At 39.8% G+C, this 24,943-nt stretch overlaps 1 protein-coding gene across 1 annotated transcript; it reads right to left on the bottom strand.

Moving 5' to 3' along the window:
* Positions 1 to 5,578: 5,578 nt before the first annotated feature.
* gna13b (guanine nucleotide binding protein (G protein), alpha 13b) lies at positions 5,579 to 24,350 on the bottom strand. Its single transcript, XM_077559677.1, has 5 exons — positions 23,949 to 24,350; positions 18,473 to 18,702; positions 16,143 to 16,193; positions 13,274 to 13,474; positions 5,579 to 8,496 (listed from the first exon to the last, which is right to left on the bottom strand). The coding sequence occupies exons 1-5, from the start codon at positions 24,301 to 24,303 to the stop codon at positions 8,125 to 8,127; spliced, it is 1,209 nt and encodes a 402-aa protein (XP_077415803.1). The 5' UTR covers positions 24,304 to 24,350; the 3' UTR covers positions 5,579 to 8,124.
* Positions 24,351 to 24,943: the final 593 nt, after the last annotated feature.

The following is a 24,943-nucleotide window of genomic DNA, read 5'->3' as shown; positions in this document are numbered from 1 at the left end:
ATTCCTCACCAAAAACATAATCTTCGTGTTTTTTTCCTAACCTTGCTCTCGCAAGATGTATTCTCGCGGTATTTGTGAGTTCACAAACTCCCGAGAATCCTTGTAACGCTCCCATTGATTTCTACCGATACGAACCACTGCTGTTTCGGACCAATCACGGAGCGACATTTTATATGGGGGCAGGATATGCAGCTGTGACGAAAACAAGAAGCGCCAAAGGGGTGGGAAGAAACAAACCGAAACATAGCGACAACGGTGGACAAATGCGTGGACGCTGCAATTAATTCTGTTCTCGCTGAATTAGTCTCTTGTATCCGCATATCAACATTGCAAAACCGACGACATAAACTCAAAGCCCTGATATCAGCTAGTCACAACAGCCGCATGTCGGTGACGACTTTTTCATCCTTTGTCGTGATTGGTCGAAATAAAAGTTAGGTAGACGTGCACACAATTCTGCTTCGTCCAATTAGCTCGAAGTGTTGTACAGCATGCCCCGCCTTTCCCGAGCAAATCAATGTGGAGCTGATATTGTGGAGAACTCCCTCGAGTGAAGCACAAATCAATCTGGCTATTGCCAGGCTAGTTCTTTCCTCCATTGGCCCCTCAATGAGAAATTCTAGGTCATTCTGCTCTCCAAGCACCAGCCCCTCCCAACCTGAGAAAACGAGCTGTTGGAACTTTTTGACGTCATTAGGTGCGGCCTCACTCTGCACCGCCTCTGCGGACTAAACGTACGATCACTTTTTCTGAGACCGACCTCCATGGGGTAGTGACAAAAGTAGCCTTTATCAGTAAACATCCTTTCAAATGAATTCAAAGCAATCAATTATCCTTCATATTTGCAATGCCAAAGTGCAATGACAATTGGCCGTCTTAAAATCCTTAAAAAAAAAAGGGTTCTGGCTGTGTTAACTACAAGTAAAACCTTTTGCGCTGTTGAACCTAACAACAAATGGTGCAGTGTTTAGTGCGCTCGCCCTGTAAGCAGCAGGTCTCCGGTTTGCGACCCACTCACTTATTTTTCTTCCCTCTTCTCCCTTCCTCCACTAAGATTTCTTGTGGCAAGGAGCCGCTTTGTTTCAAATGTGTATTGAAGAATTGAACATCCATCCAATTTCCACATGTAGAGAAGACACGGTTGTACTACAACGGCTGGCCGGTCATGCGTGGCCACACATCCGACTCGGACGAGCCACACAGGTAGAGGCGGGGTTTTACTGAACCGGACATTTTACTTCCACATTAGAAAACTAGGCAGCAAAATACCAAATATTTCATAAAAAAAATTACATCGCCGTGGTGTCAAAAGTAAGATTGAATCATTATATGCCTATAGTTAACTGCGGAAAGGCCTACAATTCTGTGATGTAATCCCCTTAACCACAGTAAAAGCAGACACCGCTGAATGTGAAATTGGTACATTAGAGGAGCAGAAAAAACAGACCACTACTTGGTTCAGGATGTTGAGGCTCGCTTCATTTAAATTAGTGGAGGAGAAGAGTAAGCCCAGGCCAACTAAACGGTATTCAATGTTTAGCAGTAATTTGGTCATCTGCATATTAGGGGGTGTCACAGACACAGTAGAGGGTTCCAACCTTTTCGGATCACCCAGAATGCACTGCCGGTTGCCATACTGGTTGGGAAAGTCCCACTACCAGTCATTTGTAATTTTTTGGCAGAGCAGAAGAATGACTGTTATGCCTTCTTCATGTGTAATCAATCGGTGGCTGTAATAGTCGCAGACAAAAAGGTGGAAAATGTTTTTTTCCAACTCCGGGAAATTACAAATCAGGGATTAGCCCAAAAGAAAAGCGAACAACGAAGACGACTTTGGATCAAATGCAAATAACTTCAGTGGTTCACCTCGTTTAGACTACCTCACCTCACTCTACTACAAAAAAATAAAACAACATGAAGCAAGCGAATGTCGTCACTTGTCATTGGATCTACACACTGACAAATCTTTACAGTCCCTAAATAGTTAATGGTTAGATCCAGGATCTCTTTCTTTAAAGTCAATTTTTTACTTTTAATTGAATGTATTCATGCGCTAAAGCAATTTACGTCACAATCACGATCGAGGACGTTCAACGCTCCTGTATACATGCTAGCACATCCGGTCACCAAGAGTGACAATATAGCGAGTCAGGAGTTAGTGGGAAAATTGTAAAATGCCTGCTCATATGTAAACAATGTAGTGCTTTGATTGAGCAGCCATGCAGTCTCTCTGGTGTAATTTAGATTATCCAAATCACCGATCAAACGCAATATGTCGGCATATATATATATATATATATATATATATATATATAATTAAAATTAAAACATTTAAAAAAGTTTTTTTTTTTTTTTACATAATCATTAAGCACAGCTTACATGTTCAAAAGGGAGTAGGAAGAAGTAAAAAACTTATCAAGTCCTACCCCATTACAAAAGAAAGACAAACACACAAATTTATACATAAACGGCTTCACTATACGTGCCAACAGTATTTGTACACTTAGTTGATAAACATTTTTAGAGATATATAAATCAGCACAAAGGCTTACGCATGAATTTGAATCGCACTCTATTTTCTACATTTGTACTGACTCATATCTGATTTAAATATTGTTGTACTTCATTTTTATACATCCTTTTAAACACAACCAGCGATTCACACCTTTTCAGGTTAATTCCAAAAGTATTCCACAAATTTACACCTATAATTGTGACACGCTCAATATTTTTTTGTTTTTATTTCTATTTATATTTTTGGGGAATTTTCGAATTATATATTTTTTATATCTGTTTTTATTTTCACTTTTAGTCATGAATTTATTTTAGTCATTTATTTATTTTGAATTTTGGCAGTTTTTGGTCCTCCATAACAAAGCTTTTTCACCCCAAAAATTATCATTTGAAATAGAAAGTACATGGCCAAGGTTACTGAAAACAGAATTACTGTTGAATAATATAAGATTAATTCCACCAAATTTTAATGAAAAATTCGAAGGTATGTGGATTTCATAGGCGATTGTCAGGCCATAACTAGTGTTCCGATACCGATACTGGTGTCGGCAGAGGCCCCGATACTGCATTAAAACAGTGGTATCGGTATCGGAGAGTACTAACAAGTAACATGCCGATACCATTAATTCTGATGCTAATATAGGACTTTGGATGCAGCATCTTGTGTCTTGCTAATGCACGGCATCCACTGATGTGTGACATGTTCATGCAAGATATCCTCTTGGACCTTGAATGCTCTGAACCAATGGCAGGACAGCTTTTTCATGTTTAGAAAAAAATAACTTAGGAATAGGTATGGGTTCGGCATTGACCCGATACTGCAAAGCTGGGTATTGGAATCGGCCGATACTGCAAAGCTGGGTATCGGAATAGGTATCTGCATCGGCCGTTGCTCAGGCAGAGCGTATTTTAAATATTTTTTAAATGTTATACTTCACTAAACCCACATATTTGAAAATTTCACTCAAGTTTGGAGGAATAAATCATATATTGTTCAACATTAAGCCTGTTTAGTTTTATTAACCTTGACCACGTAGTTTCTGTCATATTCACATCTCAAATGATATCAAATTTGATAAAAACACCCTCTACCTTAAAGCTTCATTGTATTGTTAAATACACTTTCGTTGTGCATCATTAATTTCTTTTAATTTCAATTCAGTTGTTTCCCATGTTTGCCACACAAATTCCAACTCAAATTCAAGAATTGACGCGATATTTAGGGGTCACTTTCAATTCAGTTCTGAAATTTGTAAAGCCATGTCATATACACTAATAAAATGCGCTTCTGAAAAGGATTTCTCTGTGTGTGAAAGGATTTATTGCATGCGAGTGGGAGCGTTTCAGTAGAGCCTTCCACCAATGTAAACACATCTATTTCTGATTTGAAAATCTGATCAAGGCAAAAGTGGGCACTTAGGCCTGCAGTAAAACAAGTCTTACACACCTGAAACCTGTTTTTATGTGTCCTCGGGCTTTCCTCATGAACACGTGCGGTTCAATCGGCGTCCATCCAGTAGATGTAACCAGCAGTGTCTACTGGTAAACTGCAGTTGAGAACTTCCTCTTTACACTCCATTTTATTTTTTATAGACTTCATTTAATATTTGTATGACATTGATTAACACTCACTCGGGTGACCTGGGCAGTCCCACTTTATATTAACAGTAGCAATAGCAGCAATGCGTGGTGAGATTAGAAATGAGGACACAGTTTACAAAAACAAAAACTGGGTTTATTAAGGATCAAATTGGTGGGACAGCATAAGTTAGACTGTACAATGGAAGCCTATCTATTTGAAAATGTTCAGCCAGAAGGAGAAATGCATTACAATTATTTGATATATGAGGACATCAAACTGAGGTGTCAGATTTTTAGAAAAAGTACAAAACCTTTGAGATAGCCAAAATTAGCAAAAAAAGAGGCACTAAACGTGAGTATTCGGGTAGGTTACGTTTCTTTGTCGACACAGGCATTAGGAGCCTAATCACATTTTACACTTGCTCTCACTATAGCTGAAAACCAAAACAGATGAGTTGAATCTAGAATTACATGCACATATTGAATTCATAATGTTACAGTCGCCAGACAGATTTGGCAAGTCTTCAAGACAAAATGTTGCGAGCAAGGCCACTTGTCTGGCATTAAGCAAGTCTTTGGCGAGATGCTGGACCTGGAGGACTCAATGTGCTTCAAGAAATGATCGCAAAGGGAAAACAGAAGGCCGCCATGACAGATGTCATGTTAAACAGGAAAATTTGGTCCAAAAGTTCAAGTTGTAAGCCAGTGCGAGGCATCATCATGAAACCAAAAAAATGGAAATACAATTAGGTTGACAAAAATTCTGCAATCATAATTTTTGGAATGCATTAAAGAGGATGTTGAATGAATGAATGATTTTCCGATTGCGTCAATTACCACCATTGAGCTGCAGCCAGAAGCACTGTTGATTCAGGCTCAGACTGCCATTTAACCAACACCGCTACAGGCTCCACAACTCCAAGCAGCATTTATTTCACACTGGCATTAAAACTGGAGTTAAGAACATTCGGAGATTTTTTTTCTCCAATCCCTTAAAACTATGTTTTTAAAATAATCATTACTCATTGATCATTAGTTTTTCCACAGTCAAATGCCCAGCCCTAAAAATAACAAAGTTCTGCATTACTGAGCAGTTCCATTTCATTTTTTTGCAATCCCCCCAATTTTGAAGTTCCTGAACATTCCAGCACACATTCGCCCACATCTTTTTATTTACTCATGGAAGCTAAACTGTCTGGTTGAAAACATATTTTTGAACGTCAGCTAACATGCTAGTAATAAAGAGAACTAATGGAATGGACAAAAGTGGATCCCTGAATCGTAAATAAATTCATTCATTCACATGAAACACACACACAATTTGGAGTTGACATCGCGCAAGTACATTTTCTTATTTGTAGATGCAAAAAAGTGTTACTAATGGTGTGACATGGTGACTTTGTGCTGGCAAGTATGTTAATTAGCTGTTGCCTGTAAAAATGACTGTTTGCACGAGAAAATTATGACCACACAGACACTGACGCAAGATGACACGTTTCATTTCAAATTGTAACATTGCTGTTAATGACTCATCATTAAGTGGAACCTATAAACTCAACTTCACGTCATAAGAAATGACAGAACATATTTACAATTTGGATGGTTGTATGGCCTTATAGCAAAGTTAATTGTGAGAGAAGAAAAAAGATTGATTGATGATCAGACTGGTAAGATGCTGACTTGTAACGCACATCCTGGCTGTAAGCCCTTTGTTTGCAACTTTAGATGCATGGAAGGGAAGAAAGACGTTCAGGCTACACTGTAGAAAATTAAACATGACCAGAACAAATTGCCAACCCCTCAATTTGACCCCATTTTGAAATTATTCATTGTTTTAAACAAGATTACTGCACCTTAATTCTTAGTACCAATACAACACAATGTCCCCAAGCTGCATCTTGGGCATTGCATTTTCACAATCATCTTTTGATTCATGCAGGGAGATCTTAATTACGTTTCATTCTGGAGCACAGTATTGACTGGTTTAACCAATAACACATAGTATATTCTCTTGATCACATCAATAGTTTAGATCACAGTCTTAACTAGTCACAATGCAACCTTCAAATTTCAAACATGCATGAAGTCACATAAAAACATTATCGGGTGGTGGTAGTTTCACTGGGGCCGGATCCGGATTGGATATCAAGTTTCATTGATAAATATATTTCAAAACCAGAGGTGGCAAATCCAGGTCCAGAAAAAAAAAACCCTGCCACAGTTTGGCTTTAGCCCCAGGTGCTAGTTAACTCCCTAGCTAGCTAGCTCCCATGGTGCTCGTTTACCTGCTAGGGAGCTAGCTAGCTAGCTACCTGGATTTGCCACCTCTGAACTCATTGGAATGCATGTTGGAGGTTCAAAATAACCTAAGATGCATAATTTAGGTTTGGGTGCTCACATCTGATGTGGATATTTTAGGGATCCATTGACAGAACACACAGGACTTTATTTAATCCCACATATGGCATTCCTTTCCTCTTCACATGTTTAATTAAGGCCATAGAAGAAAAAAGCCAAGGCCAACATTTTGAAAAGCCAACAATGAACTCAGCATCCATTCAAGTACCAGTGTGTAGAATTTGTTGCCATCTAGTGCTGAACTAATAGAGTGCAACGAGCAAAATTGCAAGCGCGTGCATTTTGAAGCACGGGCACAACGGTGCCTTAAGAGAGCACATTTGGCAAGCCTACCATCAATGACTACGTTTGCAAAGTTCTTCTCCTTTGCAGCAGAAAGATGGCGGCAAAACATGTCAGCCTCCTGTAAGGTGCGGCACGATCTATGTAATATAATTAGCAATTACTAGATCTATGACTATACTTAAAAAAATGTACATCGATGTGACAGAATCTGTGTTTTGCATATTATTAAAGTTAATAGTGTGTTTTTAAAATAAACTAACATCGAAAAATTTTAAAATTCTACACACGGTCGCTTTAAGGAACACGAACCCACGTGACACAAGAGATGCAAGTGAACCAAAGCCACATCTAGCAAGCTTTTTCTCATGTCATGTTTACCTTCGTATAGTTTAGACAACCCAGAAAAGCGGGTCTTGGTCCTCAAGCACCATTTCAGTGGTCCCTAAAGATAAATTGATCAGCATCTCACTGCATGACATGAGACATGCTTGATTCCACGACTTGTGAAATGGAGGCATAAGAGACGGTTGGCAAGTGGTGCACTAAGTGCCCTGAGAAACAGCGGGGGGGGGAGGGGTCTGCACTGGACAGTTTGACAAGTGGTTGTGTCTGTGCTGTTACAAAAGCCCCCCCCCACCTTGCCGCACACAACACACACATGGATTTAACACAGTCCAACAGCAGTAACAAATCAAAAGTGTAAACCCTGGCAAATATAAGTTAAGGGCAATGCATAGGTACATATATTAATATGGTGTTAAGGAAAATACCTAAATGATTAGAAACTACGCTACAGATGACAATGTGTGTGTATAGGCCCTCTTCTTTCCTGTCCAGCAAAAATACACAGGCCAGACCCTATGATGTAATCAAGTGGCATCAGAGAGCAGATCAAAATGCATCATGGAAAAAATGTGGTTTTGAGACCTGGGGGACAGACGCCCTTTCAGCAACCGTATGAGCAACACAGAGTGGAAACAAGGCCCTCCCATTGCCATCCCTTTCAACAGTGCTCAAAGCAGCATAGGAACAAAAAGCAAAGTGTGAGAATTTGCGCAGGAAATCCATCGGAGGGTGGCGATTGGGTTGCAGCTGTTAAAGTCACAGTAAATATGCTGAATAAGGAAGCAAAAGGGGGAATGTTGATAGTAGTGGTGGCTTCGATTCATAGTTTATAAAAGGGAGTGGGGGGGGGGGTTGTCACTGTCAAGAAGGGAGGATGGATGGGTTAAGGGAGAAACACACCTGTTTCGCTTACAGGCTGATGAGCGGGGTATGGAAGAGGGCACCTTAAAACCCCGCATCTGTCTGTCTTCCTCTGGTTCACGTTCAGTGTGGTACACCCGCCAAGCCTCCCCCTCCCCCTCCTCCACCTAGACTGCGCTCTCACTGCAGCATCAGCTGCTTGAGGTTGTCATGCAGGATGGTGTCCTTGACGTCGCGGAAGACCAGGCGGATGTTCTCAGTGTTGATGGCCGTGGTGAAGTGGTGGTATAACGGCTTCTGTTGCTGCTCTCGCCGCTTTTTGCGAAAACACTCCACCAAGAAGGCCTGCACGTCCGCCAGGCTTTTGGGGTCGCCCGAGAACTCAGCAAAGTAGTCTTTGATGGAGACCTGCTTGACCTTTTCCTCCAGCAGGTCGGTCTTGTTCAGGAACAAGATGATGGAGACGTTGACGAACACTCGGTTGTTGACGATTGTCTCGAAGATGTTGAGGGACTCACTCAGTCGGTTGGTTTGCCTGTCTTCCATCAAAACCTGAACATGGAAGCAGAAGGACATGGTCATTGAGGTTGATGGTTATTGGGATGATGTTGGTGCGCATTTCATTTTCCCAATGTGAGAAACTGCAGTGGTTGTCATGGGCCACACTTCAACATTGTCGTAAAATTAAGTAAATTTTCAACTTGTGGATTTACATATTTTATTTTGTGTGGGGAGATTTCCTTAACACAATCCTAACAGTTGTCAGCTCTGTTTTGCTACCATTTTGTGACATCATTTTCTATACCTTACTTACGTTAATTAGGCTGACTTTATATTACACTAATACATTATTAAATGCATGCATTGCAAAGTTTTACTACAGTTTCACCACTCTCAAATTTATCATTGCAGTCATTCTAGTCATTTTCAATTTCTTTTGGTCAAAACGTAAAATAGGCAGACTGAAGTTTTTTTTTAATTCAAACACATTTCAATGCTTTCAGTGCCTGTATCTGGGATTACCTTAACTTTATTTGTAATAAGGATAATTCAAATTTTAATAATGTATTATCTCTAGCCAAAACATTTTCATAAATCCTTGAAGCAAATATAGTCAACAACGCCAGTCAAAGACAAAAAGCTAGAAAAAAAAGTGAGTTTTGCTGATGCCAGCTTGCAAGAAATGGGAGATGTCGAGCAACAGGACATTTCATGCTCAGCTTCATTTGGTAATTTATTATTGCTCTAAAATGTGACCAACGTCTGAAATGTTGGCCAAGACTAATTAGGATTGATTTGTTTTCGATTACTGTTACAGTAAATTTCACAGAAATCCAGACAGACAGATACACGTTGCATCAAAATGTGTGTATATTTCCTATTGGAGCTTTAGACTCTTGATACAATTTTAGCTATGCAGTATAATGTAAAAGCCAACGGTTTAATGCAACATACATACTGTATATTTATTAGTTCTTATTTTTACAAAGTGTCGAGTTGGAATTAGACATCAGGAATAGGACTATGTTTTAACTAAACAGTAACAGGCTGTCAATTAGCATGCATCCTTTGCCACAGCCTTTTGTTTCGACTTTTTAGTTCACACACTAAGGACAAGTTCTTGGAAGCACAAGCCTCTACTAAGCTTTTTATGTGACTTGTTCTCAGAAACTGGGCAAAGTTGTGAGAATGCACCCTTGAATTTTAATGCCGGGTGGTTTAATTTTGGTTCATTTGCGTGAAGATACAATGGAAGCTCTAAATTGAGAAGTTCAACGTGAGTTCAACTGCAGGTCATCCAACCACCTCTTTTCTATTTGGATACCAATGATCGTGTTCAGGGCTGTGGGGAGGTGGCGCCTATCCCAGATGACAGGAGACAGGCAACCATTCACACTCACGCTGCCTGCACCAAAGTCAGGCGAGTGAACCACCACTACTACTACTACTATACCATCAGTGGTGACCAAACTCTAGGTGAGCTGCTACATGCGGTGTGTGGTGAACAACGGATATCTGAACACGCAGCAACATATGTAGACAGAAAATATAACAACAATCACAGACATATATTCTTAATCCACAACATTATTGATGTACGGCTGACACGGAATGACCCATACCATAGTTCCATATGATGTAACGATTGACAGTGAGTCAAGATATGTGATATTTGTAAAATAGTTTACTGTAACAAGAACTGTCTGCAACAAGCAGCGGCTGGCAAAACAACTCAAATATTTTCTATAACACTGTTTTGTTTATTCATTTTTTCCTTTTGGACACATTATTACAGGATATACCGATCACATCATTTGCAACATTGACATCCGAAAGAAGAGCTGATAGGTAGAAGCCATGGCTTATTAGTAACCCCATCCCCATCAATTCTTACTATACGCATCAGTCATATACATTGATTATGAAGGTCATTGATTCAGATCGTTATTAATCCCAGACTTAAGTCCGCACACTCCTCGCTCAGTTCATCTTGAGTAATGTCCGTGTATAAGTTGCAGCTAATACCAATCATTTGGAATTGTTAAATCCATTCCCTGACGCCACCAACAGGCCCACCCAACCAGGCGAGCAGTCAAGGCGCGCAGCCAAGGCGAGCGCATGCTCGTTCACCAGTAGCGTCTTCGCTGACCTTGGATCAACTTTCACACATGTTGTGGCTTCCAGAGTAGATCCGCTTGCATTCTGCTCATTGTGTCCACAGCAATGTTCACTCCATTCTGATCAGCTTAGCCACCGGCCCACCACTGTTGCCAGCATCCAGATGATACTTAGATCTTGACACTTCTTAGCGCCCACAAAGGCCACCCACCAGCTGAGTAGGTAGGCCCCGCCGGCTCCATCCCAGAACCATGTTTACCAACCCATTGTAACTATTTACAGCAGATACATTGCAGCCACAATACAACCTTATCACAACAGCATTGCATGTTACATCAAATTTCCAAAAAGAAATGGAGTCAGACAATGTTTACATTCTTACAGGAACAGCAATGCATGTTATCAATGCAGGTGTATTAAAAATAAATAAATAAATAAATAGTTAACCATTGCAGTATCAGCAAGTAATCATGCTGTATTTACATTATTCAAATCATAACAGCTCAATTTTCGGGTTAATTAGTAATATCTTACAATAATTTCATTTGCATAAACATAATCCACAAATTAATGATGTGAGTTACTGATTGCAGTTATTGTCTCTCAAACTCCACCAATTCTTCCACTCTTTTCACGATCTGCATTTTCTTCTCAGAAGATGAGTCTTCTTTTGTTTTGATGAAGATCCGATCTTTTGTCCATGTGTTCTCCACAAGTCCATTCTTTCTCAATTGTCGCGGCCTTCTGGCAATGTCAGCATTTTGTTTTGTGAGATTTTCATTGACGTAGACATGTTTACCTTTAAGCTTGTAGCTAACTCTCAAAAAAGCAATCTTTTTCTTCCTGTCAACAAACCTGACCAGAACTGCCGGTGGTCGTGTCCCCCCAGTTGGAAGCGAAAAGCACATCTAAATGTGCGCTGGATCCACAATTAATCCCAAATCTCCGAGTCGAGCTGTTACTTGCTGTTCCACAGTCTCGTTCGCTGAAGTTTGGTCAGAATCAACTGCACTTGTGCAAGCTGCAGCGGAGGACTGTGGCGCGGTTTAATCTGGATACCTGTAACTATCACATTGTCGATACAAAGATTCTGTTCCAAATCATCCACTTTTTGTTCCAAGGCGACAACGCGTCGATCTTTTTCTTGTGTCTCTTTCTTCTTGTGTCTCTTTCTTCAACTGCTGAATTTCCTGCAGAAGTGGCTTGACGCTCTTTTTCATTTCAAGTATTTCAATGACCATTTCTTTGAGTTTTGCAAGAGAAGATTTGATCTCCTCAGTCTTGTCAGCTCTTTTTCCACCAGGCATATTGCAACAATGTAATTAAAAATCTCAATGTCAACAAAATAGAAGTCATGAGCGAGTGCAGGAGCGAGTTCAGATGCGTCCTTCCTCGACAGATGCGTCCTAAGAGAAGATATTGAAAAAAAGGCTTTGCTTTTATGTGAACATTACTTTGTTCAACACAAGAGAGTCCAGTTTATGGTGAGGCCTCCCAGCCTCCTTCCCCTTGGGAAAGCCAAAGCTTCACAGCCTGCCTAGCAGCATAACCAATCAAATCAGTGTTTCCCAACCAGGAGTGCGTGAGCACATTTTCATCAAAGCTCAGATGACTGAAAATAAAACGGTTATACTCTGAATATTATTCTTGTTTTGTGTTTGCCTGTTTAAAGGCAACTAATGTCACTCCAGTTTTTGGTGGCAAATGTTATAAGAATTATATAAAGAAAGGCAGGGTTATTCTCGATTTTTGATTCATTTACATACCTCTAGAATGGATAATGGAAGCCTATTTTATTTGGTTTTACAAACATAGGTGACTAGATATAGCATTGATTGTAATTAGGTAAAACAGCAAAGTGATTTCACCCCCATCATTTCTCTTGATATGTCAGCTTTGATAGATTGATAGAAAGCCCACATTGCCTAGATATTTGTAATTTTTAACATTTTATGCATTGATGGACTTTTTTCTGTGTGAATTGAAATGTCCGACTGCATTTGAATACACCTCGCAACTTCAAGAGACTTCAAAGTTACACTGCCATTAGTGGCTAGCTGCTAACACCGGAGACTTTTGCCGTATCATACAATGATGGTGCAATTAACTACTAGTGGTATCTTGGCGTCCTTAATAAGCAATTGAATATGATTTTAGGATGGTATTGTATTGATGTTGGTTGCGAGAAAGAACGAGTCAAGATAGCCACCACCGTGTATTGTTTGGTAGGCTTTTATTGTGAAATTGGCCTTAGCAGCGCACGGTGGCCTGGCGGCTAGCTTGACAAGTGCTTGCGCTTGATCCCAACTCATCATGGCTCAAAGATGATCTGTTGCACCACTAATTAAAACATGCACGCCGTGCGATCAGTCTTTTATCAGAAAACACTGTTAAGTTGGCCTCATTTGCAGGTTAATTGGTCACCGTGTCGGGCCCTACATACAAATGTTTTGCGTTATGAACATGGTCAAGGAACAAATTAAACTTGTACCTCAAGGCACCACAGTAATTTAATTTCATTCTACACTTGTAAAAGATTTTGCTGCTGACATTGACCCGGGAATACATCATTTTCAAAAAGGGTCAAGATATACACAAAAGCATCCTGGATGATATACAGCAGCAGTCAACAATAGAGGTTCCACTGTACTTGAAATTTAATGCAAAGCTGTAATTGTCCGAATCTTGAACAGCCGTAAAGGTCACTCACCTGATCATATTCAGAGGAGGAGACAAGGAAAAGGATGGAAGTGACTGAGTCGAAGCATTCAAACCAGCGCCGCCTCTCGGAACGCTGACCGCCTACGTCCACCATTTTGAAAGGCACATTCTTAATCTCAAAGTCGTACTCGTGGATGCCCTTGGTGGGCTTTCGGGCCAAGAGGATGTCCTGCTGGCTGGGGAGGTAGCCCTAAAAAATCAAATTCACATTTCCGGATCCGTCAGTTTAATTGGTGATGTCAAGAACTTTATATCGAGCTTCGCAGTCCAGATAAATGCGGTGCCTTCACTTATATTGCTTTGTTGATGCCCCCCATTTAAAACTAAGCATTCCTAGAATACCACAGAGAATAAACAAATGCTGAGCTTTAGGAGAATGTGTGTGTGTGTGTTGCATTCCAGCATGATCCATCATTGGCAAAGATCATACTGATGTGCAGTGTATGAGTGTGATGTGAGCCAGATATTCACAATTACACATCAAAACACACTTGCATCGCAACATACACTGGCCAAAATGTTGCCATAGCATTATGGAAGCCATGGTTGGAGGTTTTGATGAGGCCTCTTTTCACTTTTAAATGGAGCCCACGGTAGTGATGTTAGCCGTTGTCCAAGTCGCACAAAAGGCCGGAGTGTCAGGGCCACTACATGACATGTGTTGGGGCCACCATGTACCGTAATTTCCAGCCTACAAGTCACTACTTTTTTTCTCACGCTTTAAACCCTGCGGCTTCAAATGTGATGCTTTTATTTTATGGATTCCTTCGAACTTCATGCTGCCAATACATTTACCAATGGTCTCGTCACATCTGACCAATGAAATTGCCAAACATGTCACAGTGGACCAATGAAACTGCAATGCCAATGCTGTCGCGTGTCTTCCACTCTGCTTGCGCGCTCCCGTGTAGCCTTAATTAGCGCGTCATACTTCTCAACGAGGAGTGCACGTCCAGCGAGCGCTTCAGTGCGTAAAGCCATCTTCCTGCACCCTCTCGCACACACGCTGAAAGAGGCGTGTCGCTTAAGGCGTTTTCCACATATCGGTAGAGAGCCGGCCATGCGTGTCTGTGTACCTGTCTTTAAAACAGAGTTGGCTGGCTGTCTTGTATTAATTTTTTTAAGTACCGGTGCTAAGAAAAAATGATACCGAGCCATTTTTGAGGCCAAAACATCGAGGTACGGTACTGGTACCGGTATCCCGTGCAACACTACTCCAAACAGATCGCGCTCCAACTGAACACAAGCACGCTCTCTCACTGTACTGTGTGGGCGTCAGAGTGAATTTATGAATGGGACCTCAGAAAGGACACGTCTCATGACAAATTATGACAGTATTATGAGCAAATGCTTGCGTTTGCCAAACAATGGATTTGCAAGGAAATTTTGAACCAAATGTCCTTGTGGCAATGGTGACGGTGACGACAACTAATTACGAAGACAAATGCGGGAAAAAGGGGCTCAATCTTAATGTACAAATGAGAGAATGTCCATGGATACAGTTCACTTAGAAAGAGGTTTCTCAGTCATTGATAGTAGCTGCTTTTGGTATCAGCAGCCATCGCGGTTATCGATATATCAGGCCAGGAGCGCAATACTGCGTTTCTACCACTAGAGCCGGGAGCGCTCTTACGCTTTTCTACCTTTAAAGCGGATATGTGATATATATATATATATATATATATATATATATATATATATATATATATATATATATATATATATATATATATATATATATATTTTTTTTTTTATACCAATTCTCAAAGTCTCTTTGCCAATGACATGCATGTCATTGTTTGTTGTTTGTAACACAAGGGTGACGTGGGCCTTGTAGCATTTCCTGTAATTTCTTTTCCAAGCATTCATGGCTGACGCAAATTGGCGGGTGTTATGAAATAAATTATGGTGGTGATAGAGGAGTACGACGCGCTTGTGGACTTTGAACCAGTGGAACCAGTCGACAGTGATATATTGTTAACACATATTTGTAGATGCTACACTGTTGTAGCATCTACAAATATATATATATATATATATATATATATATATATATATATATATTAGTCATCAAACTTCACAGAAGGAAATAAAATAAAATAGACAATATTCAATTCAAACAAAAAAATATTGTGTGAAAAGTTTGCATTATTCACACATAATTTTGTTTGATTTATTGGATTTCTTTGTGTGAAGTTTGTTGATTTTTACAAATACATATATATTGAAGGTTTATAATTAGAATAAACTTGGGTTTGTGTGAAAGCCACATGGATTATGTTTCTATCTGCTTTAGGGGCTGAGATATCAAATGTTTAGTAGGCATGTTGAATTTCCAGGAAAGCTTCAGGTTTTCGGGGATGATTTTTAAGTCACCCATAGGTATTAGAGGCATGTTTTGCCAGGCGTTCAGGCCTTAATGGATAAAAGGGATACTCGACTCACTTAGCTATTTTCAGCAAGAAAAAAAAAATATATTTTGTCTAAAATGTATTTGATAACTTTATTATTTTTTATGTACATTTAATACCTTCAAAAACACATTATGTCACTTGCTGTCAACTGAAAATGACAACACAGGTGTCCAGAGCTCAGGAAACGACCAATCACAGCTCACCTGTTTTCTGGGTTTGGTCATGTGCCGTTCGCAAACTGAGCCATGATTGGGTATTACCTCAGCCCTAAGTACACGTGATGTTGTTTTCACTCGACAGCAAATGGCAAAAATGTGTTTTTTATTAATTGTACATGAAAAATAATGAAGTTTATATTAACTTCTTACTGTTGAAAATGGCTAAATGAGCAAAAGAGCATCACCCATCAGCTGCATCCGTTCTTCAGCCGTTTGAGAGACTTACCGACTGTCCAAGCTTTTCCAAATTGTCCAGGAAATACCTGACCGACTCCCCCTGAAGCAGAGAGAAAAAGAGAAAGTGTGAATAAGTAATTGTCTTTCCTGAAAATCTTCACAATTCTTCATTGACTTTATATTTCCAATCTTTTTGTGTATTATTTCTTTCTTTCTTTTCTTCTTTTTTTTGAGAGCTCAGTATTGTTCATTCGGTAATTTTACCGATTTGACATGTCATCATCATTGCTCTCTTTTTTATTTTGTATGTGCGTGAGGATGTGCACGTGTGTGTGCATGTGCGTGCATGTGTGTGTGCGTGCATGTGTGTGTGAGTGTGTACTCATTAGTTTACCTAAAACCTATTAAAAATCCCATACCGTTCACCTAAACCGAATACTTCAGAATCCAGCGAGAGTCGTGAGGTTGTCAGGAGATCCGAGGAAGGATCAAAGAAAAGAAAGGAAAGTGAAATCCAGCACCGACCAGACATTACCTACTACCCACCGGGTTACCAACCAGAGTCTTTCACCAACCCCAGAAACATCTAAATTCCAACAAATTAGGGAGACCTCAAGAGACCAAAGTTTATATTTCCAGTCTTAGTCTGTGCTGAGACCTCAAGTACTACAATTATGAACATCATCCAATTAACTCATTTGCTCCCAAAAACGTATAAATATTGTATTTTAAATGTTTGGTGGCAGTAGAGCATAGGAAATGAACCAAGACCATGTTGAAAAAAAAACAACTCAATTACTCAGAATTCTAAATTGATTTGTGAATAATGATTCAACTTAGCTATATTCTAATGCTAATTGCTGCAAAACGGAAACAGATAGAAACGTACTTCTTTTTTTTCCTGATGAAAGAAGAGACTCTAATCTTTCTTTTGGTAGGTTTCATGTTTTTATAGCAATAGAACACAATATTCTGTGGGCCTTGTAAAATCAGTCAAAATCCAGTAAAACAGCCGGGAGTGAAGGGGATTGTTTTAGTGAAAATGGCTGGGAGTGTATGAGTTAAACACACGACTTGTGTTCTGTACACAAGTAATCTGGGCACTGAAAAATGCAACAGTCAGACAATTGTGAATTTCTCCCTGGCTGCCTGTCAGGTTATCATCAGTCCACAATTAACTCCAAGAAATTCCGTTCACATCTTATTAAGAAGTCTATAACAACCTAAAAAAACAAAAGCTAAAATATGAATACAGTATTGTCTTGACATTTCTTATGGAGCAGCCAGCAAACTTGTCAGTTATCAAGTTAATTGCAGTTATGAAATTAAATATAATGTCCCTACAGTTTTTAAGCAGAACATTTTAAACCTCTATTGTTCACACTTGCACAAGTGTGCAAACACTGTAACAAACTTTTTCTCCCAGATTTGGTGGTGTAGCTAGCTTGCTAGATTGAACAGATATATACTGTATATGTTTTAGTTTATTATCAATAAAAAAAGTAGTGCTGACCCTCTCTTAAAAATTATTAATTGAAAAATGGACAACAATCCTTTATCTGATTTCCTATTATGTCAATATTTAATACAAGTCAAGAAAGCAAAATACGACCCTAATTTGTTGCCTTGATATGAAGAAATTCTTCTTCTAATGTTAATTTTCCTTCTACGCCGCTTGTTGCAGCAGCAGCCAAAGAGGTAGCAATGCTTTCATTTTTAAATTGGTTTATGATAATGTTTTTTTTTTAGTTTTAGTTGTAGTTATTTTTGTTTTAGTTTTTGTCAACAACAATAACCTTGCTACAGATGCATATTGATGAGGCACGAAGCTGTTGGATCACAAACTTGTATAGAGAAAAAAAAGAAAAAGAAAAAAGCAATGGTCTGTAAAGAGTGACAGCAAGCAGAAACATAAGGCTCATCTTCATTAGCTGTCCGTGTGCATCTGTGTTTGCAAAGCAGCTGCAGCTCTGCTCCATCAAATGTAGAGAAGGGGCTTTATCTGTTACTGTCAAAGATTGTCTATACACTCCAAAGACACAAAAATGTGTCTAGAAGTGAGCCATTCTAAATTATTTCTAATTTACATAACGGCCAACATTGAGTTTCTGTGCAAATGCCATGGACAGCTAGGGTGGGTGAAGATCGGACACCATTTAAGCATAAGTTGTTTTTATAATGAATGTTTTCTTAAAGTGTAGCATAGCACTGTGAGCTCACACGACTGTACTTGGAATGGAGGCACAAACCCTCTCAGTTAGAAAGGGCATGTAGTGGTTCTTCCATTTTAAAGATGAGACAGGTTTGTTTCTTACAATACAATTTGGGTTTTGACATCATTGCAGCCCTATTATTTAACTGTAAATTATGGCTACTTACCAACTGGAATTCTCTGCGACGGTCATATGCATTCTGGATTCCCTGGTCAGTCCACAGAGCTCGGATGGATGGTAGGTAATGCTGAAAAACTTTGGGCTGCACCATACCATGACCGTGGGCCATCATAGACCGGGTGTCAAACGCCATTAACATATCTCCATGACGCTGATTGGACAAGTTGCCCCATGGAATGTGAAGCTTCTCTCGAGCATCCACTAAAACTCGAATACCTGGAATGAGAAAACACATATTAATTATAAAGGTTACATTTAGCTTCACATCCCAAGACAAGTACTGCAGCAAAAATCAATGGAAAATGTATGGCCATTAAAAATGTATTTAAAAAAATATACAGTTCTCATCTGTTTTACTCTGAACAGTGAACACCATAATGGATTTCAAATTAAACGAACAAGATGTACTCAGACTTTCAGTTTTAAATTTATGGTATTTATATCCAAAATCTGCTCAACACTGTAGGAATTAACAGTTTTTGTATATGTCCTCAAGTTTTTAACAATGGGGGCCAACTAGCTGCATGCTAGCATCCTTGAGTAAAACCAAGTTTCTGTGATAATAAACAGACCACAGTCGCGAACAGAGTGATTCCCAGTGAGTTGTACCGGTAATTCCTAGTCGTCCAATTAATGTACCATAGATCTTGCATCGGAAATTCACTCTGTAGCAATGTCTTTGATGGTGACGCTAGCATCATTGTGCTGTCTGCTGATGAGGTGAGACAGCAGGGGTTGCACATTAACATGATTTTGACATTTTATGTTTGAACTAAGTTCAAGATGCAGTGTGCATACACTTGTTAATGAATATTAGGCAAGTTTTTATCCAGGAGTGTTTCTTAGTAGGGCTGTCAGCCTGTCACTATTGGATATTTTTAGAATCAGTTATTCTTTCGATTATTACATTAATAAATGGAATAAAATTAGACTTTTTATCCCCCACCCCCCAAAAAACGTTTATTAACCAATTATTCTTGTTCATTACTCAATGTACCTGTGTGTCTACAGTGAATCAGACAACTAACAGAGGTCCAAGCACATTCATGAGGGAGACTGACATTAAGCTTCCTGTTTGATGTAAACATCATCAACTGTGTCATTTCCCCTTCACCCTAAATTGGCCTGTCCACCCTCTCAAAAAACACTTCTCTATTTGCTCTTATTCATAGTTAAGTAAGTTCCTTTTAGCAAACAACAGCATGTTTCCCACACCATGTTAATACTTGGGCGGGCCACCCAAGTAAACTGGCCACCACCCAAGAAGTTTAAAAAGTTTATTGGTTTATACATAAAAAACAAACGTGTCGCGACCAGATATACCGCATGTAACATTAGTTTGCCCTCACTCACTTGTTGATATGAGGTTAGCGGAGAGGCAAGTAACAGGACTGAGAACCCCCGCCTCTCAACTCCCCCCAGTCCACCCACACAAGTAAATTTCAAATCTGTGGGAAACACTGAACTGACTTTGCAAATGGGAAGAAATTTGTTAATTATGTGCCCAAATTGTACATTTCAATACAACGGCTAACATTATATAAGACATGCAAGGTGATGTGGGGACTATAGGCACTGGAGAATCTTAATGGGTCAAGATACAACCTATTATGAATAACAGTAATTATGAATGTATTAACTGATGCTCAATAATTTTTTTTTTTATATTTCAAGCAATAGCTTGTTGATAGTATACTAAAATAATCTTGAAGTGATGATGAAGGCAAATTGGGATGCATAACTTGGATGCAAAAAAGCACACCAGTAGAAGAATTAGAATAGAATATAATTTGTTTGCATAAGAACAAAAATGATCAGGAATGGAAATCTCCCACCGCCTCACAATCTGATTCAACTACGATTCAGACAGTGGTGTAATGGTCCCTAGAGAAGTGAGCATACTCTACATTTCAGTATTTATTTATTTTTATTAAATAGTCCAGAAAAAAATTCCTGTTTTAAAACTGGTGACATGTAAGAAAAATATGTCATTTGCACTTGCTTTAGAATAATAAAATGATCATGACTTGCTTAAGAACAATTTGTAGTTACTGGTAACACAAGCAGACTGAATTAATGTAAAATGTATCACAAGACAAATTTACGGTATAAATAATGTAAAACAATATTCAGTGAACAATGACAAAAATAGAGAAAAATGGTCACTATTAGACCTCAATATGGTTTTAGGCCGAATTTTTAAACTATTTGCCCTACCAGCCTAGTTACTATAAAATTAAACTAGATCATGTAGTTGAGACAGCCTTTTGAGTCTGGTTTTAAACTTGTCGGCAGACTTCCAAACTCTGAGAGACCCCACACATGATGAGAAAAAAGTCATGGGACTAACAGTTTTCACGGCACAATCAACACATCACTCACAGACCAATCTAATTCACAAATGTTTCCAGGTTAGACGAGAAGTCTTGCAAACCTCTTGGCTGTGTCCGAATGTGTATCCTACTCCCTATATAGTTCCCTACTGAGGGCTCACGCAAGCGACAGCGCAAGAGCGAGAATCCAAGCGAGGCATTAACATATACTATGGAAATAATAAATTTGTTTTCAGTTGAAAATATGTACAACAAAGGAATTCAAGTACATGTTCATTCACAATAAATAGTCGGAAAATTTATGCGCCGGGGTGTGTTGTAACAGTTACTGTGGTCACGTGACATGCGACGGGGAGAAAGTAGTGAGCTGGCTGTCCAAATCGCCAAACAGAATGAGGGCACTACATATTAGGCCACTATATAGTGCGAGGCTATGTAGTGAATGAGGGATAAGGGTGGACATTCAGACACAGCCTTTGAGCTTAAACGTGACTTCAGAGTAAACGAACATGAAAGACCAGGCATTCGTTTGTGCTTTGTTTTTAGCATTAAAAAAACAACATAAAAGGAAAAGCCATTGGCCAAAGGAATGGAGAAAGCGCAAGCACGAACTTTCTCTTGCGCCATGACTGTTTTGAGTTTGGATTTCCCGGTGTCCTCCTCGAATTCTGATTGGCTGCATGTCACTGTCAACAGGCTGTGTGCTTGTTTGTCCTCGGGGCACACCAGACACGGTGAGAAGTTGGGCCAAAACAATCCAACATTTTGAATGTCCCCGATTTGAGGACAGAGCACTAGGGGTGTTCCATATCATACCTTCTACGATATTACCGGTGTATTCTTTGGGGTGATAAAATTTTGAAATATCGTGAAATTGACACAGTAGGAATGTGATGACATAATCCGTAACATACGTCATTGTGTCCATTTGGAGATACACGCGTTGTTCGTTGCAGCATAACAATGTCTCATCATATCAAGAGTTTTTATTCGACTATCAATAACTGCAAGTCAACGTTTAACTGCATTTGCAATATAATCACAATTTAATAAAACGTGAGTTACTAATTGCAAAGGATGCAATTTGATTGGTCATTAAGAGCACAGTGAAGCAGGAAGAGATGTCACTGTTGTAATCAAAGCCTGTCACGCTAGGTGCATGTAATTTTTTGCAAGTTTTCCATCTCACGAGTACTTGTGTGCGTGTGCACTACGTGAGCGATGGCGAATCAAAACACATCCCCGGTCAAATGATTTGAAAATGGCAGAGCCCTGCAAAGTTGTCCGTAGTCACACATTAGAAGAGGAAATATCTTCTGTATGGAGCCAGATTTTGCTTTGTCCAATTTCATAAACAAAACTGAATTGAAATAATGTTACTTCTCATTTATATAGATGAGGTGCCAACGTCGAAAGTGTCTGAGAAAGGGCTTGGCTAGCCCGGTTTCCCACGCTAACGGATAAAAGACGGAGCGGCACACGGTCCGGACAGAGTCAGCTGCGGAACACGTACTATTGCCCAGCCGTTTTGCAGCTCGTTCTACCCGGACCGTAGGCTCTCCGGTCTAGTGTCAAGGTAAGTGCTGATGATCATCATATTATGCTGCTTAACGTTGTAGTGTATTGATTGCTGTTTGCGGGGAATAAAAGGTACAATAATTCTAGCAAAGCAAGTTGTGATTTTTGCTGTTTGCGGGGAATAAAAGGTGCAATAATTCTAGCAAAGCAAGTTGTGATTATTGCTGTTTGCGGGGAATGAAAGGTATAATCATTCTAGCACAGCGCAGGTTTTGATTACTGTTTGCGGGGGATAAAACGTACGATTATCCTAGCACAGTATAAATGTTGATTGCTGTTTGCGGGGAATAAAAGACACAGTTATTCTAGCAAAGCATATCAAGTCTCTGTGTATTCATTGTTGCCACCGACCACTCACAATCCTGCATAAAAATATAAAGGTGAAGTAGTGTTTTCCACAAAACACTCTCCTTTCCAGGGCAAACCTCCATGCCTCTAGCTTATCCTCCATCTGTTCCCTGCTCTCACTACAGATCACAATGTCATCAGCAAAACATCACAGTTCATGGAGATTCCTGTCTAACCTCATCTGTCACCATGTCCATCACCATAGCGAACAAGAAGGGGCTCAGAGCTGATCCCTGATGTAGTCCCACTTCCACTTTGATCTCCTCCGTCACACCTACAGCACACCTCACCACTGTTTTACAGTCTTCATACATGTCCTGCACCACTTGAACATACTTCTCTGCCACTCCAGACTTCCTCATACAAAACCACAGTTCCTCTCTGGGCACCCTGTCGTAAGCTTTCTCCAGATCTACAAAGTCACAATGCAGCTCCTTCTGATCTTCTCTGTACTTCTCTATCAACATCCTCAAAGCAAATACTGCATCGGTGGTACTCTTTTTTGGCATTCTGACGATATTGATGTAGTATATTGTAAGAGATTAACTGCTTCTGTTTGTTGAAAAATACATTAGTAAAGGACTTTACTTTTTTTTTTTTATCGCGTATTAAATCACAATTTGGATATTTTCCAAAACCATTCAGCCCCTCTGAGTTCCTTTATTGTTGCGCATACAATACACTAACAACTAATCATTTCAATGTAATTAGTGTTTTAGAACGCTTCCATCTGGATGTAAGAATCAATTATTTATTCCACCCCAAATGACGAGCTACACCACTCAATGTTGGAAAGTAACGTCGTTTGGTGGTTTCAGTCAACAAACACACGTCATTGTATGAATTATGCTGTCATGTTGTCTGCCCACAATGACAGGTTTGCGACGACAACAACAATCATCATCATAACGTGCCGTATATCGTAAGACAAGTAGAAGACAATCCTATTGTGGGGCTCTTAAATTGCACGGCGGGTCGCATCCGAACCTACCGTGGAGAAGAACACAAATAAATAACATGGGCGTTTCTTGCTCGCTCGTCCAGCAAAGCAGGGAACAGAGCGCCCTGGTCATCTATCTCAACGTGCAGTTAGCATTGCTACCATCTTCACCGTCAGTGTTTACACGCCAAATTGACTAAAACGTGTGGCAAAAACATCAGCAACAACTCGGAAGAGGTCAAATACATTATTCGTAGTCTTACCTTTAATAACGTTGCTATAAATAGTGGCTCTGAATTCTTCTTTGGCCCTCTGATCGAAGTCCTGCCCATGGATAATGCGCATCTGCTTGAGGAAAGTAGACTTGCCGCTCTCGCCTGCACCAAGTAAGAGGATTTTAACTAGCCTTTTAACGTATGTCTTATCTCGAATAAGACACTTATCTATCTCCTTAGATTTCCGCAGCTGCTCTGCCTCGCCGCTAGTGAGGAGACAGTTGGGGAAACAGACAGATAAAACAGAGCGGGACGGCAGGAAGTCCGCCATCTTTGAAACAACTTCATCGATGCACACAACGAGGAAGACTGAGCGCAGGCAAAACTGCTGCCACTGCTGCATTCACTGCCATCGGAATCCCGGGACGCGCTCGCAAAACTCCAAACCAGGATTTCAGATTTTCAACCAATTGCTTGCTTAGTCGTAACACCTAAGCACCGTCAATGAGCAGCTCATTTCCATGAGACAGAACAGCCACCCACTAAAACAGCAGTTTTTAAAACTAGTGGTTCAAATGATCGGCCACCGATGTGACCGGGCATTTACCGGGAAACTGGAAAGGTACATCTGGACGGGATTTTTGCTGTGGGAATCCACTCCTATGTCACACTGTGTGCACTGTGCAGTGTAGCGTTCCCTCCCACTTTCCTTAACACTGCACGTTACAGATCAAACCAGTAACAAAATCTGTCAATTTGAAACAATGTCCTGGTTTAGTCAAATAAAGGCATGTAAATGTGGACAAAATGTTAGTTTTTTTGTTTTTGTTTTTTAAATCTGATTCATTAATTGATATAAAAAAAAGAGAGACAAATTAATATATTATTAACATAATCATTACAGCTCCAAAATTGAAAAATGTGCACCTATGATTGGTATAGAAATCGGTAATCTGACTCATGGATGAACGGTATCAGAATCAGTCGCATAATTTCCTGATCGGAACACCCCAATTAAAAACCATGGCAGACTTTGAGATGGT

This window comes from Vanacampus margaritifer, chromosome 2 (assembly GCF_051991255.1).
Source record: "Vanacampus margaritifer isolate UIUO_Vmar chromosome 2, RoL_Vmar_1.0, whole genome shotgun sequence".
Lineage (NCBI taxonomy): Eukaryota > Metazoa > Chordata > Actinopteri > Syngnathiformes > Syngnathidae > Vanacampus > Vanacampus margaritifer.
Note: the sequence above shows the minus strand (reverse complement) of the source record. Positions and strands in the feature narration are given on the sequence as shown.